At 34.4% G+C, this 24,778-nt stretch overlaps 1 protein-coding gene across 1 annotated transcript; it reads right to left on the bottom strand.

Moving 5' to 3' along the window:
* Nucleotides 1–1,503: 1,503 nt before the first annotated feature.
* On the bottom strand, nucleotides 1,504–23,694 carry LOC110031771 (craniofacial development protein 1). The gene is made up of 5 exons (XM_020735159.1): nucleotides 23,541–23,694; nucleotides 18,569–18,649; nucleotides 18,164–18,282; nucleotides 17,870–18,049; nucleotides 1,504–2,086 (listed from the first exon to the last, which is right to left on the bottom strand). The coding sequence occupies exons 1-5, from the start codon at nucleotides 23,572–23,574 to the stop codon at nucleotides 1,709–1,711; spliced, it is 792 nt and encodes a 263-aa protein (XP_020590818.1). The 5' UTR covers nucleotides 23,575–23,694; the 3' UTR covers nucleotides 1,504–1,708.
* Between the last annotated feature and the right edge of the window lie 1,084 nt (nucleotides 23,695–24,778).

Genomic DNA, 24,778 nt, shown 5'->3' with positions numbered 1-24,778 from the left:
AAGGATGCGGAACAAATTTCTACTAGGTACGAACAATGTCAGAAATAATCTCCACTAGAGCATCAATTGACGTAGAAATTGCAAATGATCATAGGGCTCTGACCCTTTGTTGTTTGGGGAATCGACATCCTCGAGTTGTTTCCGCCTTCAAAAGTGCAACAAAAGTTTCTTTTGGTCGCCAAAGAATATTTTTCCATTTTGTTAGAAGCAAAATCTCTCGCCCAGATTACCGCTGACGTAGTCTGAAACTTTATCTGGACATGTATAATTTATCAGTATGGTTTGCCTCTAATACTCATTAAAGATAAAAGAACCCAATTCACTGATCAGGAGGTGAGAGATTTCTATCAAAATCAGAGGATCAACCTTAAATTTGTATTCGTGCTTTAAGTTATTGGCATTCCATGCTAATTAAGATAATGAGATTTCAAAGTGCAAAGAAGAAGAGAAAGAGATGATCCTTTTCTTATTAACGTGAAAAGGTTATGACACTGTCAATCAAGCTAAGCTGTTGACATTTAGATATTTGGCTGAGTAGTCTCGTGTATGGCTGTAAAGATTTGTTTGTGATTTTAGATGAATTTTTTGTTAGACAATTTTTTGGAGATTATTTCTATGTATTGATGATGGGTAAATGTGAAATTCTTATTCAATTAAAAAATGAAACTTACAAGTTTATTTTATTTTTTTTTATTATGTGACAAGTATGACAAATAATATCTAAAAGATGGATCAAATATTGGAGAAATATTACAACTCTTATGAAGGAGAAAATTATTTTCTTACAAATCCTCATTAATAAGTTTTTTTTATTCTTGCTCAAATGAATTGGTTGAATTTCTAACTAAATATCAAGCTTATTGGTGCTAAATGTTTGAAAGATTATCACAAAATACTTTTTGGTTTTAGATTTCAATACAAGCATCTTCATTTTAAGGGTTTAGAATGTTAATCAAAGAAGTAAATGGTGAAAGGTTGACCAAGCATAGTTCCTTGAAAGATGCATTTTTTTAGCAAGAAACAAAGGTAAAGTTTTTCTCATATGGATTTAGAACGTGTAAATAGACAACTAAAAGTTATCAACAATTACATTTATAAACGTATAATGTTATTTGAGGGAAATATTATTTATGAAATTTATTGAATATTACAATAAAAGACAATGAGCTCACTTCCTAAAAAAAAAAAAAATTATTGGCCATCCAATTAAATTCGAAGATGTGAGAGATGCTCTTTTCATTGACAAGGATATTTCAACTGATTTGGACTATATGTTGTTTTAAATTTGACTAAGATGGGCTTCATATTCATTGAATTTGTTTTTTTCTTGAGATTAATTGATAAATAATATATTATACCTCTCAAATTAAATCCCCCTTCTATTTTTCAGCTTCTAAGAATCATCAATTTGTCTAAGAATCATCTAATACCTATCATATTATGACAAAAAAGAAAGACTGGCCTCTACAAGCTATTCAGCAAAAAGATGGACAACATTGGAGATTCTTCTGCCAATAGAAGTAACAATGCATGTACAATAAATATCAACATTGTTCCAAATACAAAGTCTAAAAACTGAGACATCAACAACAAGAACTCAAGCAATGAAGAGATCTAGTCGTTGCGAAATGACAGATACATCAATCCAACTAATTAAAATCATCTCCTAGTTGTCGCAGGGCCTGGCCAGGAACCAGCTCTTACCAGGCTAGAAGTTATCCTCTCTCATATCTGCTAGCTTTCTCTTCGCTTGCATGGCCAGCCTCGCATCTCTCTCACGCTCGAACTCTCGAAGATCTGCTCTCTGTAGAAAGGAAACCTTGTCGAGATACTGATTTGAACTCTTCTTGTAGGCATCGAGCTCATCTTCGAGCCCCCTGTGCTCTTCCTTGTACTCACCCCAGTCTTTCTTGGTCTTGTCGAGGACGCTAAGCTTCTGCTTCTTCTTTATCTGGTCCAGAATGGTGTCGAGAGCCGAAGGAGGGGCACCGCCACTCTTGGCCTTTTCAACAGCCTCTCTCGAGTTGGCATCAACCAGCTTCTTCACTTCAATATCCTGGCCTGCGAAATCCCGGACCTCCTTAATCTGTGAGAAGTACCACCAAAAATTAAAAAGAATAAAAATTTGGCCAACTAAAATAGATAGAGGAAGCAATATAATGGCAAAAACTTAGGTTGACTTGAAAACTTCAAAAAACTTGCCTAAAAATCCAGGTGTTGATGAGGGTAAAAAGATAGGAATAGCATTGGGAGGTGGAGAGAGATGAGCTAAAGCAAACTGTTCGCACTCGAAACATTGCTGTTCACAAATCTAGCACCCTGTTTCATCTATTTTTCAAATTCTGGCTCCAATATCAAAATTCATGATAAAAATCCAACCTATGTTTTTACTCCAACCTATATTTTTCATTATAATCAAATTCTCAATGCCCTGGATCATGACACTCTTAAATGCATCAATTCAGTCATTCAAAAAATCAAATAGGTGCTAGTTTTGTAAAAAGCAATGTTTTGAGAGAGGTGCATGTAAATATTAGCTGAACTAAAACCGCTCAAAAGCAATATTTCTAGTTGTTCAAACCAATCCTGTAAATAAGCAACTTGAGATTGAAATCCTTCCAGAAAACCCAAGCAGTTTATATGTCAATCAACAGCTCAAGCAACAGATTACAAGACACTTGAAAAGAAGCATGGTTCAATGGACATCTGAGGAATTATTTAGGACAAGCTAAAGTTAATGATGCTATAAATTGAGTCAAAGCTTCGAGCATATGTAAACTTACAAAACATGAACCCGTGATATAAAAGGCAATCTTGGGTGGTCTAAGACTCTAAAATTTTATTGAGATGAAATGCTTCGAACTGATGTGCAATGAAAAATGTAAGAAAATATATGATGCTCACGAATGAAATTTCTAATGAAGATCCAATCAATTCAATGCAATATATATGAAAAGATTCATAACGGCTGTCAACAGAAATAAATATTTTGTATTATAATTCATAGAAAACAAGAAAATGCAAATAAAGATAAATGAATAATAGACTTTCTACGAGAAATGTACCACATCTAGTATCATATAAGAAGCCAAACTATTTTGAAAGATCATGCAACAAATAAAAAAGATTAATGACTGACTTGGTTCCCTGATTTTACGTGGGAGTTCTTTTATTCCAGGCTTAAAAAAAACTGTTGTCTGACCTTTTAAACAAAATAATTATTTATAATTCACAGCATAACTTTCTAAGAAGTTGTTTTTCCTCATCATGGCTTCACAAATAATTTTATAAAAAGCTACAACCATCCTAAAATGAACATTAATCTTTAAATACTTTAAATAGAAGCAAAATTTGGTTTGCAATTAGAAAAATTGAAGTTAGCGGATGATGTAAAAAATGAAAATACTTCAAGAATATACATCTTAAAATTTTTACAAAATCTAATTAGTGTCTTTTTTTTTTAACCTTGGAATATTTTATTAAAAAATTGTCAATGACAATTACTAATGTTTATAAATTTACATCTTAAAATTATCAAGAATATACGTCTTAAAATTTTTACAAAATCTAATTAGTGTCATTTTTTTTTAAGTTTGGAATATTTTATTAAAAATTTATCAATGACAATTACTAATGTTTATAAATTTAATATATGCTACTTTAATCACTGAGCGTTTGAAAATGAAATAAAATATATTAGAAATGATATCAATAGATCATATCCCAAACATGTAAGCAGAAAATTAGATTTTGTAACGAATTTTAAAATGCAAATTCATAAAATACCCTTCTTTTTAACGTCATCTATAACTTTAACTTCAATTTCCCTCAATTCTAATGGTGGGACTATTTTTGCTTATATTTCAGAGGCAAAATCAGACACTACATATGTATTCAGGGACTAGAAAAAACCCCCTACAAATAGTCAGAATACCATTTAAATCTTTTACTCTAAAAAAATAATATTTAATGTTGCGGAATCAAATACACCGATATACTCAATCATTAAATATGAAAAGAAGAGACAATATAGAGCAAGCATTAAACAGTTAAACAATGTGCTTTAACAAAGGTATTACATCTGAAAAAAAAAACTGGCAGGAAAAACGTTTTTACATCTAAGACAAAGCAATTGCCAGTGAGAGCTTGCGTAATTTCTGGAGTGCAACCAAAATTGTAAGATTCTGGATAAAAAATGAATTTTCTTGTGTTCATCGACCAAAACTAATAGGGATCATAAGAAAAATTGATACAAGCACATCGTAATCTCAAATTGAAGGATGACTTCCAATTAGGATTCCTAATATTGCCACTAGTTAGTGCTTGGTATGATTTCAAAAAAAAAAAATTATAGAAGACGAATCACCAGTGAATTAAAAAGTTTACCCTTTTTAAACGTAAATTGGCAACACTAGGATTAAAGCCAAGTTCATAATTAAAAAATTGAAATGATCTAAAAAATTCAGAGAGGAATTAGAAAATCAATGAACAAATTGAATTCGATTTCCACAAATTAGATTTCAAATGTAAACTTTTGATCAAAATCGAGAGAACTAAATAAATCAATATCAAAATATGTTGATGAAATAGAGCCAGAAATGAAATAGCAAAGTAAATATATCAGGCCTTCTGTTAATGCAAGGAGACGACTTCATTCGGAATTGGATAGTCACACTTGCAATGCACTTGAAAAAAAAGGGGGCATTTACATATATACCACTCAATTCTTATGTATTTACATATCTAACACCTAAACTTTGCATTTTTGCATACATTTATACCACCTAAATCTTTCATATCACATAAAAATACCACTAGTTTAATTTAAGTGAAATACTCCTTTTCATGCATGGGTAAGGCTGCATATGTGTAAAAATTGAAGTTGTGTTAGATATGTAAATACATAAGAATTGAGTGGTATGTATGTAACACAAAAACAACAACAAGAAGCATTTATGCCACTAAATGGGGGTCAGCTACATGAAACCTTTTCTCAATTACATCCTATTGAGTGTCATATTTTCATTTAATTCTAATAGATTAAGATCATTTTTTATACAATATGCCCAAGTCTTTTTAGGTCTACCTCTGCTTTTCTTAACATAAGTCAAATCTAAAATATCTACTCTCTTAACTGGATCATCAGATGGTCGACATTTAAGTGACCAAACCATCTAAGACGACTCTCTCTAATATTTTCCGCCAGTGGAGCTACACCAACCCTATCATGGATATATTCATTTAGCATTTTGCCTCTTAAGTGTCAAGCCACTCATCCACCTAAGCATTCTCATCTCAACAACACTTTACTTTATGCTTCCCTTTTAAAGGCTAACATTCAACGCAATAGAGCATTGTAGGTCTAACAACCAGAACACCCAGCTTATAAAATTTTCCTTTCAGTCTAAGTGATACTTTTCTATCACACAATAGGCCAGATGCATTCCTCCACTTCGAGCAACCAACTTGAATTCTACTAATAGCAACCCCATCTATAACACCATCACTTTGAACAATAGATCCGAGATATCTAAAACATTCAAACTTTTTAATGATTTGATCACCCATTAAAACCCCCGCCATTAGATCTACTACTACTAAAATTGCATTCCATGTATTCATTTTTAGATCTACTAAAACGAAAGCCTTTTAGACTCTAACGTAGACCTCCATAATTCAAGTTTCTCGAAAACATTCTCTCTAGTCTTTTCCACAAGTCTCTCTAGTCAAGAAGGATATCATCATATCATCATCAAAAAGCATACACCAGGGTACATCCTCCTGTAAATGTCCAGTAAGAGCATCCATAACTAAGGAAAAAAGCTATGGTCTTAAAGTCGATCCCTTATCTAATCCAACTGAAATAAGAAAAAAACTTACAAAAAAATCACATCCAGCTTGCAATTTCAAAATTTCAATTGCAGAAAAGAAATTTGATTTAACAAAATTTATAATTTTCATCCTTCAAAATATTAATTTATATGCTCCTCATCACTAGGTTAATAGACATTGTTAATTTAATTTAAGTTCAAATTAACAATACAACAACAACAACAACAACAACAAAGCCTTAATCCCACTACGTGGGGTCGGCAACATGAATCCTTTTTCTCCATTGCGTCCTATTTAGTGTCATATTTTCATTTAGTTCTAGTAAATTAAGATCATTTTTAATACAATAAGCCCAAGTCTTCCTAGGTCTACCTCTGCTTTTCTTAACACAAGTCGAATTTAAAACATCTACTCTCCTAATCGGATCATCTAATGGTCGACGTTTAATATGACCAAACCATTTAAGATGACTTTCTCTAATTTTGTCTGTCACAGGAGCTACACCAACCCTATCACGAATATATTCATTCCGCATTTTGTCTCTAAGTGTAAAGCCACTCATCCACCTAATCATTCTCATCTCGGCAACACTTAACTTATTATTATGCTTCTCTTTTAAAGGCCAACATTCAGCGCCATAGAGCATTGCAGGTCTCACCACCATCTTATAAAATTTTCCTTTCAATCTTAGCGGTACTTTTCTATCACACAAAAGACCCGAAGCAATAATAAAAATTAATACAATTTTTATATGTAAATTCCAAATTAATTAACCATCCAATCACCCAATCCGCAAGCCACCAATTAGTGCCAGCCAAGAAATGCATCTCAAGATCAAACATATTTTCTGAAGACCCACAAATCCCCATGCCCGTATAGCTTCATAAACAACCCCAAAAAATTGGACAGTATAAGCAGCAACAACTCAAATTTCTAAGGAATAAATCGAAGTTTTCAAAGCTCAAAGCCAATTATTAACTCCAAGGCCGAAGGGAAAAAAATAGGTTCATGGTCCAACCACCAAAGAAAAATAAAGCCACGACCAACAAGCAACTCAAAGCCTGCAACCCAGTAAAATATAAATACAGAACATCTCCCAAAGATTCCATCTTCTATATCTGCTTCAATCATCCAAAAAAATTAGACTAGCAAAAAGGGCATTTGATTTCATAGAAGAAATCAAAACATAAATAGTGCTTTGTGTATAATACTTCATTATTTGTCACAAATCAATATATTTGATGCTGAAATATCAATGAAAATCATCATCACCAGCGAACACAATATCAATAATCAAAATGGCTTCATGAACAAGCTGTATAGAAGTACTAGCAGATGCTTAGATGTGCACTCACAAATAAGAAATAGAAATCAATATTTAAATAACAGACGACTCATGAAATAAGGTCCAATCAAATGCATAAAAATTGAATTTATACCAAAATTTTTAATCTATAGGCATTAGTTCCACAACACCACAAAATTAAAAACTATCTTCCTGTCCTTTCACTTTAGTTCTTAAGTTCTACATACATCATGAAAAAACATACCATTATATCACCAGGTTTAAGTTCTACATACATCATATATACATCAGTAAAAACTTACAATGTTAATAATTAAAAATCAATACTCAACCAATATTCTCATGCAATTCATGCATATAACTAATATAATATGTATAATGAAAATACTATAATACTAATCTTTTATCCCAAAGATACAGATGATAGCCTATAACTAATTTCTAGAGGATGAAATTCTAATGAAATTTGAAAGCAGGCCACATAATTATTGTGTGTATATGCATGAATAACCTTCTTATAAATGCTAAAATAAATGGCCTAAATATAAGCTATGATGAGTTATGCACGTATAAATAAATGATTTTTTATTATTTTATTTTAAATAGATAGGGTTTAAAATTTTATATTTATTTTAGAGCATTTGTGACAAACAGTTTTCAAAAAATATTTTTTGTAACCAATTTCTCTATCAAGTTCTTTCAATAAATTGGCATATTGAGAAACTAAGAGCAAAAAAAAGTCAACATCAATTTAACCATACATCTAGGAATAATATCAGCAAGTAATTCATAAAAAATTATACTTTTGCATTAATCAATTGATTCATCAACTATTGGATGCATGTTTAGTTCATCTTCACATTCAAGCATTAATCAAATCCTCATGATAGTTCGGATTAGACTGAGAGGAAGCAAAGTTATATATGACAGCTAACCAGATTCCCTGGATGTTGCAGTTTACGAATTCCAATTTTGACAGACTGGAACCATATAATTATCACTCATCAATTCAATTACAAACACAAGCATCATGCACTATGGTCAAATGTTAGAGATAACTAAAGAAGAAAAGTTCAATTAACAGAAGTATTAAATTGAAGCAGGGTTCTTTATCAATGGCTGATTTTAGAGATAACCTAAGATGAAGAGATTCAATTATCGGCCAACATAATACAAGATTATTTTACTGACATCGACTAAAGATAATAAACCTTCATCAATTTAATGATTGTATTTTTAATTAAAATTAATGAGGAATAATTAGAAGAGCAGAAGTAGATTTAATCATGATCTAGTTAACTCATCATCTTAGGAATACAAGCAGTCCCAGTCTATAAATACTAGAGGCATTAAGCCACAACGTTCAGGGAATCTAATTAAGAATTACAAATTGTTTTTCTTCCTCTTTAGCAATCCAAAACAATTCGTGGCGCATGTGTAAGTTTAGATTTTAGTTGACAAATGTGCTAAATAGCATAGGAGCTTGCCCGATTATGGGATGGGTTTGGAGCTCATCCTTTGAAAAGGCCCGAGGTGCAGAGGTTGAGCTTACAAGAATTTAATACTAATTGATCTCCCCATACCACATCATACGTGTTGCAATTCTTCTGAAGAAAGAAATATTATTATATGAAGGAAAGCACTACCAGTATGAGTAGTACTCCCATTCTTATATATAATGGCTTTAGGAAGTATAAGAAAACTTTCAATCAAAACTATTGCACTTATCACTAAGAATATATAGATTGAATTGAGAATAGTGTGAATGATGCTAGGTAGGTGAATATGGAGTTGTGGATGTCAATTTTGAAGGAGGGGAGAAAAAGGAAAACTGAGGTATTGATTGATGATTCAAAATATAAAATCAAATTGAACACTTTAAACACAGGCAACTACCAAGATTCTATAACATGTTAAACTCATTCATTTTTTCAGACAAATTGCAAAAAGATTTCATGAAATTGCCATTACCAAAAATTTATAAGAGCTCAGGGAATCACGTGGGTGTGGGAACTTTATCTTATTGCCATACTTAAATTCTACATATGTCCCTCAAATTCGTAATAGAATCATGTTAGAAATAGTCTCTTGACTGTGGGAACTTTACCTTGATGCCATACTTTAATTTTACATATGTCCCTAAAATTCGTAATAGAATAATGTTAGAAATAGTTCAGATCAAGCTTCCTATAGCTATTATCATGCACATATAATACAAAAAAATGTATAAATTTCCTTGACGTAAGATTAAATAGAACATATTACCAGATCAACAGGTTTTGTAGGCTAGAAATTGGCTTCTATTTTTAATGAATTTATTGTTTACAATAAGAATTATTTGCAACTTAAAATCCAAAATAAATGCCCAATCTGAACATCAAACTTCTATTTGCAAGTTCAATTTGACTATTTATCTAAAGATAATCATCAATAATTAAAGCCGCATTTTCTCACATTAATCGAAACAAAATTATGAATCAAATCTCGTTATTAGATATTGTATACAACAAAAATGCTTTATGAGCCTCCACGGGATAGATGGGCTTTTATAAGCTTCCCAAACCATGAAAGTTCGACCATTCCCAGGAAAGCTATTATTCTTTAAGCATGCTACGATGTCGACTATCCCAACTCATCGATCCTACTCGTCGAGATGACGGAAACAAGCGACCCTGTGAGACCTAGCGAGTCCTTTAGTCAAGAAGCCCCATTCCTGTTTTGAGCTTACCCATCTCTTCGATGACCTCCATCATAAGGTCACTCAAATGATGTGAGGTGCCACTCTGGAGAAGAGACTTCAGACATGATCTTTTAAGCAAGCAACGTAGTGCCCTCAATGAGACCTTGGCGACAAGAACCCCAGAAGATAGGTCTAGAATGAACTACAAGAATCAAGGGCAAGGAGGAGAGAGGGGGAGGACTCTTTCTCACTCTCTATCCCAGTCTCTCAAAACACTCTGGCTCTCAGGCTTTGGAATTCTAAAGTTCACCCCTTCCTCCCTTTCTCCTTCCCCAATTTTTTCAATTTTACAAGTTCTCTACCTGATTGTATGGATTCGTGAATTACACAGAACCATACGTCCTAAAAGGACTCAACATCCTAAAATGTGTGGTGAGTGTAAATTTCACACTAAAATCAAATAAGGAGAACTTTACACAAAGGGCAATGGGGAAAAGCGACAAATTGTACTAGAGAGTTAGCCGTGCAACAAATGAATGAGTTAAAGGAACCAATGATAAGGACCATGGGAGTAAGGCGGCAGGCCTTCAGGGCTCATTATAGAAAACATCCCAGAACACACATGGAAATGTTAGCATCAGTGGCATAGAGAAGAAAGGCACCATGACAAGAACCATCCAGAAAGAAAATACCTGATGAAAGCTAGAATGGAAAATTGGAGCCCACATGACACGTGATCTTAAAATGACCTACTTTAGAAAAGCTTGAAGTAACAAACATTGAGCTAGAGCCCATTTCAAGTTGGATCAATCCAAAAAAGAATAAAAACTCAGTGGATTGTCCTAACCACAACTAATTTCCAAGAACATGAGTTATACGAGTAAGGTAAGCTCCACAATGAGAGCCCACACAACTCACTAGATCATATAGAGGAACTTCAAAATCAATCCTCACCACACACACACAAACACATACATACATATATCAAAAGAATGTAGAAGCTAAGTACTTGCTTACACACCTCTTTTATGAAATAATTTTTTAAACTTCTAATATTTGCTTATGATAAAATAAACTAAGATGAGTGAAAGCGAAAAAAAAAGGTTAAGGGGATTATTGCTAAAAATACAAATTGTCCTCTATCGGGAAGGTTAGAGACCCCTAGGCAATAAAAATCTTGTAGGTGTAACTATTAAGCCCCCAAGGATGTAAGACCTACAGGAGAGTCAAAAATCCCCCGAGTGATGATAGTCTCTATTTTGGTTGATATTTTTTCTCTCGAGAAGCAAAAAATTCATGGCAATTTTAACTCATAATCAAGTCAGCTTGTCCTAAACAGAATGGAATATGTGAAAAACAGTACACATGGAAATAATACGTTAATCGCTCACAATTGTTACTCATAGAAGAAAGATACTGACAAAAAGAATGAAGAGCCCAAAAAGTCTCTTCAGCATATTATACTCGAGGAACTCCTCCAGAATCGAAACAAAGAAAATAGGCAACAACAACCAGATGAACGAGTGCATCAAATGAATAGAAGAATAGTAGAAAACAAACATGAGTTTATTATTTATAGTAGCAAAATTACAAATCTTCAAACTTCAATGACAATAAGAAATGTAAAAGTACAAAGGTATGTCTTCTGCTTTCTTTTAGTAGAAAAGATGCTTCTGCGCTCCAAACTCTGAAATGTGAAAAATGGTCAGCAACTCCTTAATTTACCTTCACCCATGTTCTAGAATTAAAGTGTGCAACCCCTCTCATTGTTCCTCAACATTGAAGATTTCACATAATGAGAAAGGTAAGGGCCCCGCTGGTGGCCACCAACTTCCACATCCATCTTGTTGGCTACTTGCAACAAAATGAGTATGGAGATGGGAAAATATATGGGCAGTCAACACCCATATATTTGAAACTCATCCAATGGGACCGAGATGCTGACAAAGCTTTCTTCCCGAAAGAAAAGATCTGCAACACCTCAACTAGCGGAATTAAATTCTTTCAACATCTAAGAGGCAGCTCGTTAATGTTGAGAGTTCGAATAAGACCGCATTCAGATTCAGCGAATTAGAAGTCTCCTCCTTCGGATATCAACGAACAAGAGGCTCATAAGGAAGATAGTGAGATAAGTGAGTTACCCAACTCACCTTCCCCAAGATGGCAACTCCTTTCATTTTTTGACTATTTTCCCTTGAAATTCCCTTTCATGATTGGAAAATTTTTTATCAAGTCAACTTGAGTATCACAAAACTACTCTCACTACCAGTATGCATAGGCTAAAGAGGAAGGGGAACAATCTCACATAAAGATGCAACATTCTTAAAAGAACTTTAGAAAATGGAGAAAAAAACAAATATGCCTGATCATAGTCAACAATGCCTTTATTACATTTCTGCGTTTGACAAGACTTGACTTCTTGATAGATCGCACTCAAAAAGATTTATCGCAAATGATATCCAAGAAAATAAGCCGACTCATCAAATTTGCAGAGATAAACATCGATCAACGAGAAAAGGAAACCAATCACATGAAACTCAAAATCAAGAACCAGAATTAAGAAGAAAAGCAAAGTATTCTTCCAATAAAATACTGTTTGTCTCACCTATAAAGAAATAATTAAGCATTTATTTGATTTTCATCCTCAATTAACCCTTCGATAGTAAGTTCACACGAATAGGAGCTACGAATGCTCAGGCAAGTAGGTCTGAACTGTCCTCTAGGGGAGATCAAAAGCCCTAAGCAACAAAAAACCTTATAGGAGTAGCTTTTCAGACCCCAAGGATGTAACACTTAAAAAAGAGCTGGAATCTTTAGCCCACCCATAAGTCAAAAACATACCTTCTTCCCAAAGGACAATAGCTCGTGATCGATTGAATATCATTAGCAAATCTTTTTAGACTTAGCAATAAGGATAAGTATATAATTTAACTTTGTTACACATCAACATTTCAAAACATCCGCACAAAATAGACAAAATTACATCTCGTGAACAAAAAGCCCTTAAGATCATCAAACAAAATGCTCATGGAGCTTGCCAGGGAATATAAAAAATGAAAAAATGATAGACATAAGTGGGTCAGTCGCATATCCCCTCAGCATTCGAGCAGAGACAAAATATTCTCAATAAGCATTTCTTGGACCATATGTCAGAATTAGTCCATCTCTTCTCCCGCCTCCGCCGCCCCCCCCCCCCCCCCCCCCTCCCTTCCCTTCTTTTGAGAAAGCATTGAGCAATCCATAAATTCTTCCCATAAGGCTAGTCTAGATAAGAACTCCATTGGACATGATGACAAGATCCACCTGAATGCCTTAAAGTGGCCAATCTAAGGCGACGAATTAACCAGAAATTGCTAACTATAAGAATAAAAGGTCAATGTAAAACTTAAACCAGAGAAGGATATCTCAAATATCCTTCCATTTTGCTCATCACTTGATGCCTTATTAAAAGAGCAACTACATAATGGATATATCTACATCATAACTATCATCAATTAAGAGAAAGTATAACTAAAAGAGAAAATCAAAGAGAAGCAGGATAAGATTAAAAGCACTCGAAGAAGACTTCTCCTCTTCGACTCCTCCTTTACTGAATTCTTCTATGAAGTCTCGAAAGCGATTTATATCATCCCAAGTCTTAGGGAATAGACCAACCTACCTTCAAGAACAGAAGTTAGATAGCAATTGCCTCCTCATCCCGAAAGGAAATTGACCATCTCTCTCTTTAATTCAACAACTCGCGCTCGAAGGGTAATTAATTTGCATGCATCCTCCGCAAGCTTGGACTCCATGTTGCTCCCCCTTCACTCGAGTTGCTATATTATCCGCCATTTAAAAGTTAGAAAGAAGTTATTTAGTTCTACAGTTGGACCAAGGATAAAGGATCAATTTGAAAAGATCCCTCGTCCAAACCAATGCAACTTCAGAACGAATTTTATCCAATTCGATGTTCGGGGAATTGGATGTGACTGTTGGATAGTCAAAAGCCCTCTGTCCCATCATGTGCAATCTAATCTTAACTACACAACATTAGCGAGAATTTGTCACTCATTCCTAACGCTAATCACCATTTGTGCTTCAGAGGGCCCAAACCCAACGGAACCAGCTCGTGAACTCGATGGAAGTATCAATATCCAATCCTAGTGCTTGTTGGGAAGGGGACTTATCACTTAGCTTTAAGCAAACATGGTTGGATTATCTAACACCGCCGGCAAAGGTTTAAAAAGCACAAAAGTCACCAAACAATATATATACATAAAAACCTTTAGATGGGGAATATAACAGAATTCAAGAAAATAAAAGTAGTAGATAAAAATACATAAGAACAAAATATGCAAGATGTTCATACTCAACATATATTAATATCTACCATCATTAAAAAAAAAATTCAAACATTAAGAATAGGTGCCACATCTGGCCCAAAATACACGCCATTCAACACACTAATAATTTTTCATAGAAAAGGCTTAAATGATTATTCCTAACATTGTCTAAAGAGATACAACCAACTTGGAGGAGCTTCTTCAAAACGAGTTTCTAGCCAGAAAAAAAATTGTCTAGATTGAAAAGATTCTACTCTGTTGAACGAGAAGCAATCTAAGCTTCACTTCCTCAAACTCGCTGCGAGTCCCGAGGGAAGTCACTAAAGTTGTTGAAGTCGCCTTTGACCTCTATTCCAAAGTTATAACATGTTCTTTTAGTTCTTCAAAATCTTCTTCCAGCTTCACGAAATTGTCTTATAACCTCAACACTATAACATCTACCCATTTTGGGCTCCCAACAAATGCTATTTTCTCGACAATTGGTAAAAGATCCTTCTTATTTCTTGTTCCTTATGAGTAGTTGCCAGTCTAGCCAACAGTTCCTTCACGCCTTTCGTAAAAGAAGACTTGTAAGATGAAGAAGAAGATTTCCACAACATTCATTTTCGTAAGTTTTCTTCTCGATAACTTCATTGGCCTCCAAATCAATAACTTTTAAAGTGGGAGCCAAAGTTGACCGACTCTCTTCGAATACCAAAGAAGATGAAATCAAATACGAAAATCATTAAAATACTCTTAGAATAAGCCACAACACCTCTCAAAGTAGACTCATTTGCAACAGGCCCACACACAGGTAATGCAAGCACGACACCAATCCTAATAGCCTGTTCCGTCTTGACCCCTACATTCGTCTTCCCTCTGAGAAATATTGAAGAAACAGTACTAGAAATAAGAGTTGAAGAAGACTCACCTTCCTCCATTTTGACCAAGCGCCCCCTCTATTTTGGATCAAAGAGAAACAAGTTTCTCCACAAGCTCACAACTAAGGGAAGCTAAAAATGTTATAGCTCAAATGAAATCCAAACAAAACTCATACATATTTATAACAAAGAGTTGACACTTCAAAAGAACTCATTTTATAACCACTAAAATTAATTTTCATTAATGACGTTCTTGTTTATTTTTCTCTCAAGGTAAGGTAACGGCGTATCCACAAACATTACGGGTATTCACGTGGTAGTTATACTTTGACAAAGCAAGAAATCAACATATATACTCCATCCCAAATAGGGAAGCACCAACTTTTCACTTTGTATTTCATCATCTCTCCAATGTGTAGACCCCCTAGTGACCATAACGAGTCACATTATTCATTCCTCGCTAATTAGCATGGTTCCTCGCCTGAAACAACTCGACAAAGAGAAACTCTCTTGCACCCTATGTAGGTTATTTGCACAGAATAGATCGCCTTCACCACCCAAAAGGTAATGGTTGCTAAGTTAAGTATCGTCCATACCTTGCTCGGGAACACTTTTGACTACTCCCTATAGGCATAGCAATAATGTCACGAGGAAAAGCAAAGGCGGAGCCAAGCAGTGAGTTCCATAGACTACTTTCCAAAAAAAAAGTCAACTAAGCTTGATGGTGACAGAGCATGTAATTACGATTGAGCAATTGATAATCTTTTGTCGTGTCTCGATTGAGCAGAGCATTTTATGTCACTTCTCTAATAATGCATAGAGATTATCGATTTTTTTTATTTCTTTCAAGCTCTCTTTTTTCTCGCAGCATCCGATCGAAGAGATAAGAAAATCGATAAACTAAATGTATACGCCAAAAATGATTTATGGGCCTCCACGTGATAGCTGGGTTTTTATAAGCTTCCCAAACCTTGAAAGTCTGTCCCTTCTAAGGAAAGTTGTTATTCTTTAAGCGAGTTACAATGTCAAAGTTACCCAAATCACCAATCCTACCCGTAGAGATGATGAAATCAAGAGACCCTACGAGGCCTAGCGAGTCCTTTAGTCAAGAGGACTCATTCCTTTTTCTGAGCTTACAAATCTCTTTGATGGCACCCACCGTTAGGTCATTCAAAGAATGTGACATGTGCCACTCTAAAGAGGAGGCTTCAGCCATGATCTTTTAAGCAAGCAATGTGGTGCCCTTAATGAGTCTTGGTAACGACAACCCCAGAGAATAGGCCTTGAATGAACTATAAAAAGCAAGGGTAAAAAGAAGGGGAGAGGGGGAAGACTCTTTCTCCCTCTCTCTCCCCAAGCTCTTCAAATGCTCTGACTCTCAATCGCTGGAATTCTGAAGATCATATCCTTCCTCTCTCCCTCTTTCTCCTCTTCCTTCAATTTTACAAGATCTTTATTTGATTGTATGGATTCACTGATTATGTGGGATCATACATCCTAAGCGGATTCAATATATACATTATTTTTGGCAAATCTTGTAGCCCAACAACTACATCAAAGAATAATATCGCAATGTATGAAATATCAACAATTTTGTTGCAAAGAATAAAGCATGTTATTTAAGAAAAAAATCCATTACAATTCAAACAAAGTATGACTTAAAGATATACGATAATCCAAGTACAAGAAACATACTAATTTCATTCTATGGTTAGTATGATATAGTTGAAGAACTTTAAACGCCAAAACTGAGTCATTTTTTGTAAGCTAACTGACATCATATGGTCGAAAAATTGTAAAGACCATATTAAGCCAATTTACTTGGGCTAATTGACCAGAATAGCATTACACAAACAAAGACCACGTCAAGTTAAAAAATTATTTTTAACTGAAATATTTCTATGATATTGTTTCCAGCTAAACAACCATGCCAAACAGGCAAAAGCCCAACAACATAAATTAAAAGCGTGAAAAGTTGTTGTGTCGGTAAGGAGTCATTAATTGATGTAAACAAGAAAACTTGGCGTAGAAGTGGCATGGAGTCAATTTTCCAAGAAAAAGCAAAGCGCTAATGCTTGGTGACTTCAACAAAGCAGTCAAGTTCACGCTTCTTTAAAAACTGGTAAAGGGATGCTTGGTAAGCGGAATAAAGAGTGCATTGTAAAAGGAATGCGAAGGTTTTGAAAACACGGATGTTTGATCGGAAGCAAATAAATGTGGTGTAAAATTTCAATGCATTTTGAGGTCACTCTGTTTAGATTTTAATGTATTTGGAATTCATTAGATTTTGGTGAATTCCAGATGCACCATTTGTGCAAAGTTTTGCCCATCACAACAAAATATCGGCCACCGCCACTGGCAACCAGCCAATGCATGCCTATGCTACACCCGCCTCCTTTGCTAGCCGCTCGCTGCCATATGCCACCATTGCCGCCTGCTTGATGTTGATGCCCACGTCCATAGTGGTTGCCTGCTACTACGTGTTGCATGACACAGCTAGTTGCCACTCATGAGTTTTACACTGTATTTGTACTGTACTCACACAAACACAAAAATTTAAGTTCATGCATTGCCAGTGCATTCATCCAAATAACCATTTTACTTTTCAATATAGTAAATTTACTTTTGAAGTATTTCTTTTACTCTGCATTCTTTGTTCATCAAAACAAACAGTCCCTAAGATTACAAAGGGAACTAGCGAATTTACTGCTGCCTTCATGGTAATTATTCTAGGTTTTTTCTATCCACCCTGCAGACCTAAGTTCTAATAATTTGTCTCAAATATATGCCAATTTAAATTCCTAAGCAAAGGAAAAGATAAGTTTTATGATTTAGTATTAGGGAAAAAAACATAACTACTTGTGCTTACCTCAACTTTTCCTGTGGACGCAGAGGCAGATGTAACTTCCCTAACAGCTGAAAGAGCTGCTGCAGCAGCCATTCTAGACTCCTCACTTGTACAACTACGAACAGCTGCTGGTTTTTTCCCCAGATTCTCCTGAATGGCTGAAGTCTTCTTAGGCACAAGGCCTAGAGCCACCATCCAGTCCTAACAGGGATAAATGTGTTGGCCTTAAATGTCAATGCAATTTGCATGATGTGTTGTCCTGATTACAAGAACCTTCATCACAAATGTAACCATATAAGAAAAATAAGTTCTTACAGGAGTTTTCAGTGTTGCTTTTCTTTCTGGTGTTGACCTACTCATTAAGGTTTTTGGCATTTTAACAGGTAGGCCCCTATTCATCTGGTTCCAAGCAGCATCAACCCTAGCTTTTATTTCTGATAGAATCAGGACAAAAAGGTACAATTTAATCTAAAATGCCATTAAATTCAAACACTATTGGAGAAATGGAAGAGAACTAAAACAATTAAGGAAGAGTAAACAGATGTTGACAATTTGCACAAGAAAATAAAAGCAGATGTTGCCATTTAATGCATAACTGCGCCTGAACATAAATGGATGGCAATTTCTGGGTCAAAGCACAATAATAAAAGTAAAATTTAAGTATCATTGTCTTGTTAATTTATTCAATAATACTACAAAGAGAACACAGATTACACTAACCACTTTCTTCAAGCTCTTCCTTTAAATTAGGTCTCTGTTCAACCGCTTGAACGGGTCCATCTGAAATTTCACCAAGCTTTCCTACACCAATTACAGATTGAAAAGCCATAAAAACAACGTATTTTATTATGGTTATCACGAAATGAGATGAAAATGTACTCATCAACCAAGCAATGAGTTTCTGCCATTGATACCAAAAGGTTGGCTTAAAACAAATTAGTCTAACGCCAAAATTATTATGATAGTAGCACAAGGTGTGGAAATGTTCCATCCAATGAACCATCATATGGTAAAAATAACATTTTTCTACGAAGAAGCCATTTTATGGAATTGAAGTATGTTAAAATCACCCATAGACTTGTCCAGACCAGCAAGACTTGATATATTCCATAAGAGAAGAAATCCTAAATGAATAACATGAGAACTATGCAAAACAAATGTATCTTATTCATTTCAATATGATCCATTTTTTTCTTTTTATTAAAATAACAAATTATTCAAAATTTCATGCTAAAAATTGATTTTAGTACATATTAACATATACAGAACATTCATCATCATAAAAGTATATTGCACTCCCAAAGCCAGTGGCCTCAAGTCAGCAAGCAATCTTATTAAACCTATGACCGCCAAAAATCTGCAAAATCATGTGCAAATATCCAACTACCACAGATTTGCAGACTGAATAATTGTGCAAGTACACAAGTGCATAAGATGAAAATAAAGTGGAATATGTGCCATCATGACTGTAGAAGAGTAAGAAAAACACCAAACATTCTGTGATTTGCAGAAAATTATCCACCATGCATCAAAATGTTGTTAAGGAAATTCGAGTCCTGCAAGAATGATACATGCAGCAGGCAACAAATTGAAAAACAGGATCACAAAAATGCCAGAAAAACCAATTCAGAAAAGAGTAAAACAGCATTTAATCATTTCCAACGAAATGAGGTACAACTAACAAATGGTAACACTGGGGCCATCTAACTAATATCTTCCAAGATATACATGATTTTATTGTGGCCTGTATGCCAGATCAGAGCTGATTTTGATCTACTATTAGTCCAACAATAGGTTCAACTCTCCAAATAAAAAATATACTCATGCCAGCCATGACAAAAAAAGGAGTAGAAGTTTCCTTCTCCTTCTACTAATAGAATTTCCCTTAACGATGCTTATGATTCACTAACACTCCAAAATAATGAAATGTGAAATGTAAGACACGTGCACATGCTTGACAGGTGCACAACATATGTCAGACTTGCCATTTACTATCAAGTATGCATAAATTACACTGCAGAAATCCAATAAATGCAAATGAAATTCAACAATAAGCACAAATCTTCCTCACCTAAATCACCATATTTTTCAGAACTCCTAGTTTCATGTTTTGAAACCGAGATCATCTAAATACAAAATAAATTATCACTTATACTAGCTTAGATATGTACAAACCTAAATACAATTACTATAAATAGGAACCATGAACCAAGCAGTAAAATCTTCTCATTGTCCTAATGTGGATTATCTTCTAGGTTTGTATTTATATCAACAGTAACAGGTTTTCAATTGAAACTGTAATAATGTCAAAATCTACCCAGACTTCCCCAGCCCCAAAACAGCAACTATAAGTTTCTACATCATTGGTACCTAAGAATTCGATTCTACTTGTATTGATGTTTAAGTTTCTTAAAGAAAAGATAGCTAACCCGTCAAATGTGAATGGTGCTTCTCATAACCCAAAAATTACATCAATTGCATATTTGGCTGGTATTAGTTTGTCACAAATCTTATTTGCTTCATTTTTGTTGGAACAAAAAACAATGGTTCCACATCCATGAGTGACAATGAACTAATAAATTCATATTTCATGAATTAGGAAATATATAAACCCATACACCATCTTCATTTTGCAAGAAAACAAAACAAGAAACTGATGTGGATTTGGCTTTGCAAAGTTGCAAACTCCAATAAATCAAATCAAGAGATGTTAATCCCCAATTCAATTAAGAAACCAGTTAAGAACTTGAAATGTAGATTCACTACATTCATGCGAACAATCAACACAGATATTGCAAAGGGATATATTCTTAGACTTGACAACAAGCTAGAAAGTTTTTTTCTGGAAGAACAAATCAGTTTAGAAGCTAGGACATTTATCCAGTCAAAAACATTTCTGCCAATAGCTCGTGAAATAAATAGGACTTGATGATTTTAAATGATACTCAAGTCTACTAAAAAAGCACTGGTAATGCAATCAAAAATTTCTCAGCTGTCCTCAAGTGAAAGGATACTGTTCGTGTGTTATATGAAGATTCCAATCTTGTCCATCTTAGCTAACTTTTCCAAAGTCCTTGTCTTCGTGGATTCAGATTCTTCCCAATTAGGACAATACCAGAATGGCTCAATTACTCTATCCAAGCAATAAATTCAATTTCAATTGATTAGTTAGGTTTCTAATCTCACATAAAACCATTCTCGTTTAGCAGGAATAGCCTATGAAATCCAAAGAAAAATTAATAATGGCTGAAATGGCGGTAATAGCGCCATGCAGTTACCTTCTTTTAGGACAGGCACCAAGTCCCTTCTTTGTTGGGTAAAGATCTCTCTTTAGACAATATTATCCTGAATCTCTATTAACCTAAGCGCCAGAAATCAATAAGGAATAAAAAAACACCTGTTTGGCTGATGGCAAAGTAACACGATTCAACTGAGCGTTTTACCCATAACCTTGCTTACAACAAAACGCACTCCGTGTAAAAATATACACCACATGCAAAATTATAAACTTCTTCTTGGTTATTCAGTAAATTGGTGGATTTCTATAAACCCAACCATCCAAGAACACTGGAAGTTTCAGCAAGACGAAAGAAAGCCACCTCGTCTGTTTTTGCACTACACCTGTTAGGACCTTAAATGATACTACTGCACGGAAAAAAAAAAATCACTACTTGGGATTAATAGTAAACATATGACGCCAAACAAATCAATCCATTGAAAAAAAGAACCAAGCACAAATGAAATCCCCAAACCCTTGGTTTGGACCCTCAATGAAAAGCCGAGAAATATGGGTCCGAAAAGATCTACCGAGATAGGGCAATTTAAAAACCACAAAGAGCTTCAGGAGTCAAGACGAAAAGAGAATTGAATGTGAAATAAATATGCGGCAGAAAACCAAAAAGATCTACTGTGATAGGGCAGTTTAAAAACCAAAAAGAGCTTCGGGAATCAAAAAGAGAAGAGTATTGAATGTGAAATAAATAAGTGACAGAGGAACAAATACAGTGATCATATGATTTACTAATGTTTATGCTAACAGAAGAAAAAAAAAACTAAATTTGGCAATGGAACTAAACATTAAAAGAGAAATAATCTAGGGAACAAAAATAGCTCGTTCATCCTCCAAACCATTTGTCACCATTATTGAAAAAATGAGAAGGAGGTGAAGCTAGAAGGGAAAATTCGATGGTGATCGAGCCTTTCTACTCTCTCCGACATAGTGTTAACGTGTTGAATAGCTGATTGATGCCATCTGTTGAATGAGAATCAACAATAGTCATCAACGATCATGCAGCCAGGACAGGGAATTTGTATGCCGGTGGATGGGGTTAAGGCTGTTAAGGAAACAACATGAATCAACTATTTAAATTAGGTGATGTTTGATCAAGGAATTTAGAATTTAGTTAATTTTTAAAGAAAAAATTAAATTAAAAATATATATGATCATAGTTATATCGAAATAGATGTAAATTGTAAACGTAAGAAATAAAAAAAATCCAAATTGTCTTTTTAAGCAAATTTATTTTTATGATAGCAACATAAGTTATAGTCCTGTGAGTATTTGAATGATAGATTACAGCTCAAGTATGATTCTCGTTAGCATCATTATCATCTTTTGATTAGCTTCTACTTTTGATGCAATAAACTTAAGTTGAACATTTTTTAAAAAAACATAGAATTAATATTCAGTATTTATATGCTTTTTTGGAGTTATGTTGAGTCTGATTGTACCCATCGCCCCTTGCAATTCTAGCAATCATGTATTATAATAAAAGAGATGAAATGAAAACTCCAGATTTAAAAATGAATAATAATTGAATCTCATATTCAATGTTTAAACCATGTTTCAATAAGACTTGAACATACAATTCAAATATTTTGAAACAATAGTGAGCTGAGTTCAAATAATGCTCAAATATGACTTGAACATTTAATATGAGATTTCAACTCTTTGCTTTTTAACCCAGTTGTGTGTGTGTGTGTGTGTGTTATTTTTTTTTCTATCTCCTTCCTTCATAACCTAATGAGGCCTTTGTTAGAATGAATAATAACTATATTTTAACTATATTTTAGCCTATGTTCATTCAAAAAAAAAAAAAAACCAATCATTACTTTGTTAAAGTAACATTGTTTAATGTAATTATATTTTATGTAAAAATTTGACTTTTGAGTTCAAAATTGTTAAAACCATACTAGCTAGAACCTAACACATCTCTCCTATCCTGCACATGAACCTCCCTCGTCGCCTTCCCTCTCTTAGATTGTGCAAATCTCGTGACTCATCATGTCTATTTGCTCTTAGTCGCATCGCCTTTCTCCAGCCGTGACAATGGAGGCTAGTTCAACATAGTTCAGCGACTAAGGATGAGTCAGAATTTCAGCAAACCAATAAGGAAAAAAGAAAATAACAAATAATAAGTCAATGCTAAAGTTAGTCAAGTGAAACGTTAAAAAAAAAGTAAGATCAGGGCGAAACCCTAGCTGCATCTCCTCCATCTCCTTACAATGATAAAGCAGTCATGTTGCGACAATTTTTAAACACAGCACACAATTACCAATCATTAAAAAAAAACCGTAAAGAAGAATCATCAGGCCTCGATCGAAACTCGGCCATCTTGGCAGCAGAAGACGGAGAAAAGTCACAGAGTAAATAATTCCCCTTAAAAAATACATAATTTGTTCGCATCCAAACCTATAGAAACCACGCATGTTGTATTCCGCGCCATGATTTCGAACAACCTCTGGCTGGAAATCAAAATTACTGAGACACCGAGCTCCAAGCGCGGAGAAATGACCCTGCAACCACATAAATTTGTAATTGTATTAGTTGCCAAGAAACATCCGCAGATCCATTCACCAATGGAAACCGTTGTGTATCAATCACCACCGTCCATTTACATTCACACACGTGTCTCTTATCAGGATATTTTTGGTCGATACCGTGATGGTTAACGGTAACACCGACAATTTAAGAATTACATTATCCACTCTAAGATTTTTGGTGCGTTTGGGGCAGTTTATACGTTTCATGATAAACTGCGTATCCTGAAACGCGGCCCGAGGGCGGGCCGCAGGGTTTTACCCGTGACCTGCGGTTTAGTGTAAAAACTCAAACGCTTTTCGGATAAGCTGACGAAACTCGCGAACCGAACCCAACCGGTACGGCGGCGTTTTGAAAACGCCGCCCGCACTTATAAGCTGCCCCAAACGGGTGCTTTATCTAGTGTTATATGTAGGTCTATTTATAATCCTCAGTTTATATTCTGTATTTTGTAATCTTTTCTAGAATTGAAATAAAGCCGCCGCTATACTCCCGAGAACGCAGCATTTTTGCCGAATCTCGTTAAACGTATGTGTGTTCTTCTGAATTTTTGTCGATTCTTATTTTTCTTTGCTCTAATTTCCCGACAGCCCCCTATTTATTTATTTTGTAGCATATTTATGTTACCATTTTCTTTATACATCACTTATATGCATATCACCCATTCTAGTGTTAGGATTCATTTTCTTATTTCAGGATTCATAACAATACCTGGAAACTTTTTGTTTATCAACGAATGTTGTTTGGATGATCTTGCTTGTCTTGCTTTCTTCATTGTTGCACATTACGCACTATTATGTTCTTTACATATTTCTCATGAATCTTCATTATTAGAGTTGTTATTAAATCATTCCTGTGTTTTCTTTTTTTGATTGGATTTCCAACTAAACTAATAGAAATTTTGTTACATTTACTTTATGACATATAAATTTTCTTTCATAAATTTTAACAATATTTTCCTCTTTTGATTAATGGTTTTGAGTCTTTAAAAATGAATATCATTTTATTATCAATTGTAAGTTATTTATATTCATGATTTATAATTAGAATCACCGAACAGATTCTTTTGATTGGTAACCAAAAAAAAAAAAAACAAAGGAGAAGAATGA

Source organism: Phalaenopsis equestris, unplaced genomic scaffold, assembly GCF_001263595.1.
Source record: "Phalaenopsis equestris unplaced genomic scaffold, ASM126359v1 Scaffold000840, whole genome shotgun sequence".
NCBI lineage: Eukaryota > Viridiplantae > Streptophyta > Magnoliopsida > Asparagales > Orchidaceae > Phalaenopsis > Phalaenopsis equestris.
Note: the sequence above shows the minus strand (reverse complement) of the source record. Positions and strands in the feature narration are given on the sequence as shown.

Coding starts and splice junctions, on each gene's coding strand:
- LOC110031771 (XM_020735159.1), bottom strand. CDS start 23,574: ATGGCGCGGAATACAACATGCGTGGTTTCTATAG. Junction 18,050..18,163: donor AAGCAACACTGAAAACTCCT/GTAAGAACTTAT, acceptor TATCCCTGTTAG/GACTGGATGGTGGCTCTAGG. Junction 2,087..17,869: donor CGTCCACAGGAAAAGTTGAG/GTAAGCACAAGT, acceptor TACTTCTCACAG/ATTAAGGAGGTCCGGGATTT.